General features: G+C 43.5%; 1 protein-coding gene across 7 annotated transcripts in view; it reads right to left on the reverse strand.

Moving 5' to 3' along the window:
• The window catches only part of GPAT2 (glycerol-3-phosphate acyltransferase 2, mitochondrial), a 58280-nt gene that overhangs the window by 18644 nt on the left and 27592 nt on the right, over positions 1-12044 (reverse strand). For 3 of the 7 annotated variants that reach the window (XR_005554404.1, XR_005554405.1, XM_039324183.1), the window contains exons 1-8: positions 11215-11408; positions 9418-9530; positions 8713-8786; positions 7073-7183; positions 4864-4995; positions 3156-3252; positions 1804-1940; positions 111-210 (exon numbers count right to left, since the gene is read on the reverse strand). Coding sequence is in view for 5 of the 7 variants with exons in the window: in XM_039324183.1 (XP_039180117.1) it covers positions 111-210; positions 1804-1940; positions 3156-3252; positions 4864-4995; positions 7073-7183; positions 8713-8786; positions 9418-9516 (750 nt within the window). In the remaining 2 variants the exon portion in view is untranslated. The other 4 variants (XM_039324179.1, XM_039324181.1, XM_039324180.1 and 1 more) reach the window with 4 other exon arrangements.

A 12044-nucleotide genomic window follows, 5' to 3' on the forward strand; every position in this document is an offset into this window, starting at 1 on the left:
TTCTTTGTTCTTCCCCATGGCCGTGAAAACTTGAAATTTACACTGTGGATTGTCCCAAAGGACAAAGAGTCCAGCATTTCCCTGCTCCAAAGATCAAGCATTCAACTCACGGAAGCCACCACAGCTCTGGAGAGGGCATTTTCTTCACCGTCCCACCTCTGTCCCATTCCCTGGGGCAGGAACACCCCTCCCAGCAAAGCCAGCAGGGCCCTGGACCAAGAAGATAAGAAACCTGTTAGTTCACTCGGAGAGAAACTGTGGCTGGCTTTTTTTTTTTTTTTTTTTTTTTTTTTAATATTCAGATATACTGGGAGAAACCTGCTATACAGGGCAGGAGTCTACCTCTGGCAAATCTTCACTGCCTTTGGCATGCTGAAGTAGAAATGCCATTTATTTTTCCAAATATGGAGAAATACCGCTTGAAACATGAAAGTCACGGGTAAGTTCCTTGCAAGGAAGGAAAATGCGATCGTAGCTTCAGCCCAGGAACTCAGAAGTCATGGAATGTGTGCAAAAATAAAGACAAAAGGTGCACTGGGTCTGTTTAAGTTTGGGGGGGGGGGTTTAAAAAAAAGCTTGGTTCTGAATTGTGCATCTTTTAATAGGGTGACTCAAGAACCCAAACCTCTCCAGATAGAAAGCTAAATTCCGTATCTTGGTTGTGGGCAGAACACATCCTGCAAATGATTAAAATGCTGTTATTTCATTTAAAAAGAGTCACAGAATTGGATTTATTAGAAACAAACGGTAAAAGCTTTTTCCAAGACAGAGCCTCCCACACACATTTCAAAAAAAAAGGAGAAAGGGGAAAGCAAGGGAAGGGAAAAAAAGACTTTGTAGAAAACCCAGGAGGTCTTTAAGAAAAGATTGGACAGGCCTCATGGAATAAGGTCTTGGGTCTTGGGCAGGGGGTTAGAGTGGATGACCTCTGAGGTCCCTTTCAACCGTATGGTTCTAAATGAAGTTTACATATTTGCATCTCAGGGACCCGCAAACTAAGAAATGGTGCTTAATGTCACTTAATGAGTTTAGGGGTAAAATGGCTTTGAACCCTGACTTTATTTTAAAGACTGCACTATGCAGAACCAAAATTTATCCTGCCCTGTGTTAGCATGGGACAATTATATTTTCAGATAATCAATTGGAACAAGGAAAAGTATTATTCCGAGTTTCGTGAGAATCCAGGAGAAAGGCATGAGAAAGTAATAGGATCTCACTCCTATGGATACAAGTCCAACTTATAACTGACTTGCATGTCAAATTAATATGTCATTGTTTATTTTGCCTATTGTTTCTTTTTAGCATGCAGAAGCAATAAGAAGTAACAGTACAGTGGAGATGTTACTATTAAGTATTCAGCTTAAGACAAAAACCTTTATTGCACAACAATTATTTTGATGCAGTTTGCAGTTGTTTATAAAGGCTATTTTTAGTTTTGGACATAAAATTTAAACCTGATAGTCATGAATACTGATTATTTCAAATCAGAGTTAACACTGACATAAACATCTTTCTTTTTCTCCATCTCCATCTTGAGATGGTATAGATTCTCCTGCTTGAGCAGGGGGCTGGACTAGAAGACCTCCAAGGTCCCTTCCAGCTCTATTCTATTCTGTTCTGTTGTTCTGTTCTATTCTATTCTGTTCTGTTCTAACTTATCTAAAAATTAATGTGTTAACAATCTCTCATTAATACTGTACAAATACCCCTGTATCAAAATAATATATTACTTAGGATTTATAATAATGTAATAAAATAGATTTTAAAGAAAGATTAAAATCTTTTCCAGGATGCTGAATCTACCTGTAGGAGGGAGTGAAGGTGTTGTTCTCCCAAGCCACTCGAGGGACGGCTACACCCTGGGAGGCCAAAAGGAACGGAAGCCACAGCCCATCCAGATGAGACTTGTGAGTTGAAAGGAAAACCATAGGAGTATTAGCCTGGCGGGTAGGGGAAAAATATAGAGATTAAGTTCCATCAAGAGAGAATTGCATGAGGATGCACTCCAAAATACAGGTAGTCCTTGACTTACAACCATTAATTTAGTGACCGTCTGAAGCTACAACTATTAGCAATGCTGCTAATAACGTATTACTAAAATAAGGCCAAGATGACAAGCATTTATCTAAAGTCACCAGGAGCCAAGCTCATCTTGATGGCACCTATCTAACCTCCCCCTAGGATCCAATGCTCAACCGTTAAAAGCCCTTTGGATGATGTAGAAGGGATATTCACCACCCAGAAGCCTTGCCTAGCTAACTGCATCTTCAATTATCCAATTATCCATTTCTTTTCCCAAATCATTCCCATGGGGAAAGATCAATCAGTCAATCAGACTAGAGCTGGAAGGGACCTTGGAGGTCTTCTAGTCCAACCCCCTGCTCAAGCTGGACACCCTATACAAAGTATCTGTCCAGTCTCTTCTTAAAAACCTCCAGTGATGACGCACCCACAACTTCTGAAGGCAAGACCTTCCTCTGGTTAATTGTTCTATTAGGAAGTTTCTCCTTAATTCCAGGTTGCTTCTCTCCTTGACTAGTTTCCACCTACTGCTTCTTATCCTGCCTTCTGATGCTTTGGAAAATAAGTTGACCCTCTCTTCTTTGTGGCAGTCTCTCAAATACTAGAATACTACTAACAGGTCACCCCTAGTCCTTCTCTTCTCTAGACTAGCCATACCCAACCGTTCTTCATGTTTTAGTCAAGGGCTGGGGAAAAAAACAGACCCAGGAAACTACAGACCAATCAGTCTAACATCAATACCTGGGAAGATCCTAGAAAAGATAATCAAAAAACAGATCTGCGAACAACTAGAAGCAAACAAAGTCATAACTAGCAGCCAGCACGGGTTTGTTAAAAACAGATCACACCAAACCAATCTCATCTCATTCTTCGATAAAGTGACCAAACTATTCTATTCTATTCTATTCTGTTCTGTTCTATTCTATTCTATTCTATTCTATTCTATTCTAATTCTAATTCTAATTCTAATTCTAATTCTACAGGCTTTTAGTCATCTTAGTTGCTCTTCTGCAGACTTCTCCAAAGCCCCAACATCTTTTTTATAATGTGGGGGCCAAAGCTGGGTGCAGGATTCCAGGTGTGGCCTTACTAAGGCTTTATAAACATCTCAGGAAGACCTGCTCTCTTATTACCTCTCCTGCTCTGTGCACCATCTCCAGCTGCCCTTTGTGAACTATCACTTTGAGGAACATCCGGGTCAGGAATTTTAGCAGAACCCAGTGGCAGAACCTAAAGGAAGAAAAGATGTTAAGGGTCAGAGAAGAAGCGCACTCAGCTCAGCAAGTCTGTGCAGCTTCTAAAGAGGGGTTGAACAATACACTCCGGGTATATTTGATCCTCTGCTGCATTTTTCGACAAGGGAAACTTCCCTAGTTCACCTCATCTTGCTCTGAAGATTCCTGTCCAACTACCGGTAGGAAGGCAAATCCATGACATTTTGGGGTGTCACCACCTGCTTTGGTGTGTGGTTAGGTGCATTCATTGTCGGACTCTGCAAATTTATCCCTGCCCCCCCCCCAAGAAATCATTGAGTTTACAACTAAAGATGACTTTGGACCTTGTGCTAAAAAATAAACCATGTTATGACTGAGCATTGCTTTGCATGCTAATGTGATCTTAGTAAAGGAGGGAAATTATGTAGCAATTTGTATGGCTCCCAAGGGTTTGACTTGCAAATCTATGCTCAAATAACGTCAAGATAAAATCCTTAAGAATTTTTAAATCATTTTTAGCATTCTAAAAGGCTCCTAAGATATGGGGGAAAAGGATGGAGGCTTGTCACAATTCAAAGGGCGGGTTTTTTGGCCCTGCCATGGAAAACAGAAAATTGTTGATTATTATCATCAACAGACTGTCAAAAAGAGGTGTTTGGAAAAGCTAAATGGCTTATCAGTGGTCAAAAATATATAATGTAAAGAATAACTATCGTATCGTCAATTACTGTAAACACAGTATAAGCAATCCCCAGCATAATTTTCGTAACACCATAGTAAGTAGTAGCCTTGTAGTCAATCTAGGGGTGAGCTTACACATTCTTAATCTTAAAATTCCTAAAAGTTTGTCTGCAGAGCAATGGTTGAAGATAAATTTTATCTATCTATCTATCTATCTATCTATCTATCTATCTATCTATCTATCTATCTATCTATCTACCTACCTACCTACCTACCCACCCATCTACCTACCTATCTACTTAAGCCTGTCTGCTGCCCATCTCGCTACAAGCAAGAATAAATTATCTTTAAAGGCCTCTAAGCACTGTTGTCAAATTCCTGCAGTGCACAACTTGGGGAACTCCCCGCCCTCACTCACGTAATGGGAGAGACCCCTTTAGGAGCTGCCCCCATTTTCCCCGCTCACCTGCAGAGGCTGAACCAGGACAGGAGGCCATGCCAATATTCTAATGAGATTTGGAGCAGGGTTGGATGGCATTCCAGACCTATCTTCTGATTGGGAAAAGTCAGAAAGACGTACCTACACCGCCATGCTTAAATATACCCCAGAGCCATTGAATTGCAACTCCAGGAAGACCTGGAGGAACGTTGTCCATGGGGTCGCGATGGGTCGGACACAACTTCGCAATTAACAACAACAATTTACTCAAAATCCGAAGATCCCCAATCTGGGGATCCTGGACACCTTCTGGGAGAAGCTGGATAGACCTCCTCTCCCTGTGGGCCCCCGCTGCGTTGCCAGAAGAGGTTGCACCAAATGCATGTGAATGCAGCAAACTGCTCTGGGCTGCAAGTGGGGAAAGCAATCCCTCCTTCTCTTTCAGGCCCCGGGTTCAAACATTTCCACCCCTCAATTCGTCCAGGCAGAGCCAAACTGGGGACCCACCTCAAGAGGAAAGGGGAAAGGCAGGCTTGTATCTGGCAGAGAATTCTCTGGATCTCTTTAATCCACTCTTCTGCAGACAAGTTGGTCCTTGCAGCATCCCCTGAGCCTTTTGGGGACACAGCCTCTTGCACTCTGGTTGAAAGAAGGATAAGAGAAAAAGCCTCAAAAGTGACGGACAGACTCTGAAAGTCATTTTGCCACAGAAAGTAGGCAAAATGAACACATCAGTCACACGACAGAATCCCTTGTGAAAATATGACGCACTGTGTTGGTTTTGGTTTTTGCTCTTTCACACTTCCTGCATCATCTTTTGAACAGGAAGGTCAGATGGAAAGTTCTTTTCCTTGACCTCTTTTTACACAAGAGGTTCCAAAGGCTGAGAACTTCAGCACTGCAATTTAAAAAAACATAAAATATTTGTGTTTTAAAACCCCTCTCTGGACTTGAAAAGAAATCACATCACAGAATTCTTTTGAATTTGCTCCAGTCATTCAGGATGCTGGAAAACATAAGGTTCTTTTTTCAAAATTAAAAAAAACAACAATTTTCCCCCCAGAAAAGGCAAGGTTTCTCCCCAAGGGATGCATGGCTTTACAAAACAGAGGGCGATAACTTGGTTAAGATATACAGTATGTCATTTTATCAACAAATTTATTTAACCTTGGAGATGGCTTTATGGTGGTGAATTAATATGATCCCTTCCCCTTTTTCGGTAAAATAATTCCAAGCAAAGGGTAACAAACATTTTAAAAAATGAAGTTTAATTATTCTTTGCTGCAACAACAGGCCAGCACTAACAATCTGCAATCAATCTGCTTTTGGGTGCTAATTGGGAACCGTCAGCAGAAAACAAGCTGACCGGTTTGTGTTTTGCTGGTAAATAAGGAACGAGACGGGCTTTCATGGCATCTGATCATAGATTCATCCAAATGCAAGCACATAAAGGCCCACTGGCATCATCATCAAACACAAGGTGTGTTTCCACCCCTTCTCCAGTGTATCTTTTGCTTTTCCTTCTTGATCTTTTTGGCCCTGCAGTTTCCATAATATGTATTTTTTAAAGCCCCCTTTTAAAAACTACCTTGCATTAGTCATTTTTCGGTAAAAATCTACACAATTCACAATGATACTTTTTGAAATGGCAGGCTCCCACTTTCCGCAGTGCATTAACTGTTCATCAGGGACATACCACCATCTTCCATGTCACTCATCAAGATGTATTCCATCACCAAGGGATTTTAGCAACTTTGCCTTAACAAACCCTGGTTGCAACAGCCAGCCTGTAACTTCTCTATCACAGGCCAGCACAAAAGGTTCAAGAAGGGAGCATAACAATCTGAGACTCTTCCCCAGGAGCTTTGGGATAGTAGATGAAACAACACAGCCGTAAAGCAAGATCTGAAAATAGCTTAAAAGACATGTGAAGTATTAGTACCCCTTTACACTTCTTTGTACAAAGCTCAAGAGTCCTAGAGCAGAAAGACTCTCTAGAAAGAGGTCCACTCTAGGAAGATTAGAAGGAGGTCCACTCAATGAGATCAGAGAGAGAAGAGTTGCCAGAGGCCTCCTCCACTGAAGGAAGTCCATTGCCTTGTCTCATATCTGTGATACCCGGACTATCTCTGCCTCTGATTAGGGACTGTCACAAAGGAGTGGGGTCAACCTACTCTCCAAAGCACCTGAAAGCAAAACTAGAAGCAATGAATGGAAACGAACCATGGAGAGAAGCAACCTAGAACTAAGGAGAAATTTCCTCACAGTGAGAACAATTAACCAGTGGAACAACCTGCCTCCAGAAGCAGTAAATGCTCCCACACTGGAAGTTTTTAAGAAGAGACTGGATAGCCATTTGTCCAGAATGGTATAGGGTTTCCTGCTTGAGCAGGCGGGTGGACTAGAAGACCTCCAAGGTCCCTTCCAGCTCTGATATCCTGATTACATTTTAGAAGCATTGTGTAAAGGTGGCTTTCCAGGAAAGTATTTTGGGAAGATCTCACAATCCTGAAGCCTGGTGTATTGGGTTGGCTAGAATGTGATTTATGCTTTTGTTTTGGTTAACTTTAATCGTACTCAGATTGATGTGTTATAAGCCATCTGAATCCTTAGGCGTGGAATATCGACCAAGGTAAATGAAATGGATATGTCAATCAAAAGATGTCCAACATGTGTGGGCTACACCCCGAGCGAAATCTCCATCCCACAGCAATACCTTTGGGTGAGAAAGAGTCTTTCTTGGAGATTGGGTGGCATTTCAGCAGAAAGCCTCCAGTCACATACAGTCAGGAAGTGACACAGCCTCCTTACAAGCCAGCCTCTGTACCTGGAACCAAAGGACCACATCAGTTAAAAACAGAAACCATCACATGCCACAGGTGAGGGGTTATCCACGAGGGTGGTTGTCAAGGTCACAAATACACAAACTAAGCCTGTCCATGGTCCACTAAAAGGGGGCTAATTCGTTGTGGTCACCACCTTGATTTTGCCACAGATGAAAAATGGGGAAGAGAGAGCAGCTGTTCCAAATGCAGCACTGGTACACACCCCACTAACAATGGCTCAATTTGCATGAAACAGAACCTCTGCAAATCAGTGGCTTGGCTGATTCTTCCAAAGCATGGCTGTGTAAATGTCAGGAGTAACACTCAGCTCTAAAGAGATCTGGAAGGGCCCAAGTGGATGGCCTCCTATTTAAAGAAAAAAGAAAAAAAAAAAACACCCAAATCTCTGCTTTGCTATCCATCAAATCTTTTCTCTCCTCCCTGCTGTTAACAACACTGAGCACTTTAGGGATTTTAGTTTTCAAAGAACCTCATAAAGTGCAATTAAAGTAATTAGGAATCAGGCTAATGAGGATAAAGTCTCTAATCCTCACTCAGCTCCTATGAGGGAAAAAGCTTTATCTACATACTGTATTAATTCAGATGAGAGAGACAGGAATAGGAGAGAAAAATAATAAGAAAAATCAAGAGCAACAGACAGTCAGTGGTTTAGGTCAAACGCAGCGGGTCTTAGAAAGAAGAAACCAGATATTCTCATAAGCAGCAGCTTAATAAGACTTAATTCTCGGCATCCCACTGACATAAGCAGAGTTGGCAGAAATGTCAATTGAGAGGGTCCCTTTGGGTTAAAACTGGCTTGTACAGCAGCTAATACCTTTCCCAGTTTACTGCTTTGGACAAAATGCAAACTATACTGTTGTAGGATCCCAATTGGGTCGGTCATCGGAATAAGAGGTTTTGTCTTCAGAGGTTCCAGACTCATCCTGGAGCCCGTCGTGAGGCAACTTCTCTCCACCAGAATGTCCTCCTTCGGACATCGATCTGCTGAGCTTTCTCTCTCCTTAAGTCATGGAGGCTTTAGGACAGGGTTTCCCAATCTTGACAACCTTAAGGACATTCCCATAGAGAGAAATTCTCCGAGGTTGGCCTCCAGCACAAGTCCAAAAGACTGAATCTCTGGTCCTGGTGACCGACCCAGATTGGATCCTACAACAAATGTATTTGCCTTCATTCATGAAACTATATTGTGTTAAAGCAGGGGTGGGGAATCATGACCCTTTTATGACTTGCGGACTTCAACTCCCAGAATTCCTGAGCCAGCATGGCTCAAGTCATAAGAGGGCCCATGGTTCCCCACCCTGATGTAGACGTTACCATCAAATGCCTACGTTTTACGATTGTAAAATTCCTACAGAGATTGCAGGAGAAGAAAACATCCTCCAAGCATGATTAAACCTACACCAAGGTGGGTTAAGCGTACACCAAGGTGGAAGTCAAGCCACTTTGCAAGCTTAACCATGAATAGAAATGAATGTGTTGGCTTCACCCACCTCCCCTCTCCTCAACTCACCTAGTGTTTTCTTCTGTTATCTTGATCACATTGCAAAATCCCATGGACGCCAGGGGCTTGTGAAAGAAAAATCCCTGCAGATCAAAAAAGACACAATTTAGAGAAAGCAGCACCTCTGCCCTTCTGGCCCTCAAAATCTAGAGGCTTCTCTGTTCTCCCAGCTACAAGAGGAAAACAGCACAAGACATTACAAATGACCATGGCCTTGCCCTCATTAGGACATTGATCTTCCTAACTCAGAACAAGGAGCTGAGCTCTCTCTCTCCATAAGTGATATACCAGATGCTCTAGGTCAAGGGTTCCCAATTTTGACCGCTTTAAGGCGCATGGACTTCAGCTCCCAGAATTCCCCAGCCAGTATAGTTGTTAAACAAATGGTCATAAGCTGAGGACTATCTCTATGCACTAATTTCCTCCTTTTGATGGTTTCAGAAGACCTACTTCTGGAAATTTCAGGGACATTATAAAAATAAATATACAGGCACCGCCCAAAGACCAGATTTGGCTTGCGTTAACCCCCCTCTCCCCAATTCTACAGGAAAAAAGGAAGCAACAGGAATTCAAGAAAACCGAGTTCTTTCCACATTGGCTCATCAGCAGCGTGGGAACCCAATAAAAACAGAATAAAACACCGAACCAAAAAAATAGATTTTAAATACAACCAAGCAAGCTTTTTTTATCCATCCCTTTCCATCAATTCCTTACCCAGCTCTTTGGGGTGCATTTTTGACAGCAGCGCCCCACAAAGGAACGATATTTGCCCAAAAAGGGTCTGACAATTTCCAGGTTGACCCCCAAGTCCATGGTCAGGTTTGCATCTGAGGAAGAATCAAATAACTTTAATTAGTCACAAGGAAATAACAAAATTGACAAGGCCGGTGTTTTTAACAATAGTATCAGACAAAGAATGTTTCACTTCAATAGACTACCTTCAGCAGAAATCAATCAAGTGGTATCACAGCAGTCCAAGTGTTTAAGTTGTTTTTAGCCCTCATGTCTACTTTTGGAAAAAAGTATGGAAGAATAATAGGATGGAAACTCATCAAGGAGAGAAGCAACCTGGAATTAAGGAGAAACTTCCTAACAGCGAGGACAATTAACCAGTGGAACAGCTGGCCTCCAGACGTTGTGGGTGCTCCATCACTGGAGGCTTTTAAGAAGAGACTAGACAGTCACTTGTCTGAAATGGTATAGTATAGGTTCTCCTGCTTGAGCAGGGGGCTGGACTAGAAGACCTCCAAGGTCCCTTTCCACTCTATTCTGTTCTGTTCTAATAATAATAATAAAGTTGGAAGAGACCTTGGAGGTCATCGAGTCCAACCCCCTGCTCAGGCAGGAAACCCGCCTACACCATTTCAGACTAATGGCTGTCCAGTCTCTTCTTAAAAACTTCCAGTGTTGGAGCATTCACCGCTTCTGGAGGCAGGTTGTTCCACTGGTTAATTGTTCTATCAGGAAGTTTCTCCTTAGTTCTAGGTTGCTTCTCTCCATTCTATTTCTATTTTTATTTCTATCCTATTCTGTCCTGCCCTATCCTTTCCCCCTGCCCATAGTAGGAGATCTTGTACAATTATGGACTTTCTTTGGAATCCATGGGATGGATACACATGATCATCGAAAGAACAAAGAATGAAATGATTGATGGTTGTCTACTTTAATATGATGTCTCTTACTCAAGACTCCGATACTTTAAAGCAATGTTCTTTCACCCTAACAACTTTAATATGTGTGGACCTCAATTCCAGAATTCCCCAATCACCATGACCTGAGGCAGCCCAACCCACCTCAAAGGGTTGTTGTTAGGAAAGCTGCAGGAGGAGGAATATTAGGCAAGTTTGCCATCTGCAGTTACTTGTAAAAGCAATAAAGGCAGGACAAAAAAAAAATCTAATAATAATTTCTCTGATACTATCACTGCATTGTTCCAAGATCTTCATACAGAACCACACCTTTCCGATAGGGCTGAAATCAGATGCAAGTTCTCGTTTGTGTTGCTAGTTTTATAGAAACAAAATAAAAGTCAATCAAGTCTAATAATCAAATCCACGCGTGTACATATGGTGGCTGATTCTCACTCCGGGCCCCTTCTTTTGGCGAGTCTCTCCCTCTTTTCGGCTTCAACGAGCACGGAAGCGACGCGGGTATATTCCAGCCCTCCCGACCGCCGGGCTCTCGACGGGCACCGAGCACGCATCTCCCACAAGAGCCCGAGAAAGCGTCGTCTGAACGGGGCCATACTCACACAGCCGGGGAGGACTGAGAGCAAGGAGCGGCCCCGCCTCTCCCGCCCGGCTTTTGTCTTTCCAGGGAGCCCCGGAGCAAAACGCAGCGGGCAGCCGCGCGACACGCACGTGTGGACGCGCTTTCCAGGCAGAAAAGCCGCGCAAACTTTGAATTGGGGCCGCGGGGGGGGGGGAGAAGGAGGACTTGCTTCCAAATAAACGACTACGTGACCCTCTCCACGCCCCACCCCGCCCAGGTGTGAATGCGCCTTTCGCCCACCTAAAGGACAGGAGCTGGGAGGGCGGCGCTGTTTGGCGCCCCTCCTCCGGTGCCCCTCCTTCCGCGGGACCCGGGCTCGGGACGGGCTGGCGGGACCCTCCACGGACAGGCCGCGGCTTGTTGGGACCACTTTCACGCGCCTTCCGGTCCTAGGAAACCGACCCCGACGCGAGAGAGCGGGGCCTGCAATAGCCACAGCGGTCGCTAGATGGCGCTAAAGAACAAGGCTTCTAGAACTTGGTCTTTTTTTTTTTTTTTTTGCAGGCCAAACTTGCCCATCAACCATGGTTAAATACCGACTGACAGCCATTCGTTTGGTGACTGCTTTGGAGTTGCAAAGGCCCCGAAAAGAGCGAGCTAGGACTGCTTGTCACACTTAACAACCCTTGGAGGATCCCCACGGTCGCATGATCAAAATTCGGGCGCTTGGCCACTGACTTGTATTTGTGACGGTTGCCGCATCCTGGGGTCACGTGATTCCCCTTTGGTGATCAGCAAAGTCAATGGAGAAGCCAGATTCACTTAACAACTGTGTTACTCAATTAACAACTGCAGTGATTCACTTAACAACTGTGGCAACAAAGGTCGTAAAATGGGACAACGCTCACTTAACTGTCTTGCTTAGCAATGTAAATGTTGGGCTCAATTTGGTCACAAGTCAAGGACGTATAGGATGCTCCCAGCTGGGTTATTGGAGGAGCCGAAACAGGTTATCAAATGCATCCTCGGTGGTGAACGTGGGTTGATTCCTAAGCAACAAATTAATTGCAGGAAGTAAGAGACAATGGCACTTAGGAACGATCCCTTGCAAGATAGTTGGTGTTGCAATA

This window comes from Crotalus tigris, unplaced genomic scaffold (assembly GCF_016545835.1).
Source record: "Crotalus tigris isolate CLP2741 ecotype Arizona unplaced genomic scaffold, ASM1654583v1 scf7180000024293.1627790, whole genome shotgun sequence".
In the NCBI taxonomy this organism is placed as follows: domain Eukaryota; kingdom Metazoa; phylum Chordata; class Lepidosauria; order Squamata; family Viperidae; genus Crotalus; species Crotalus tigris.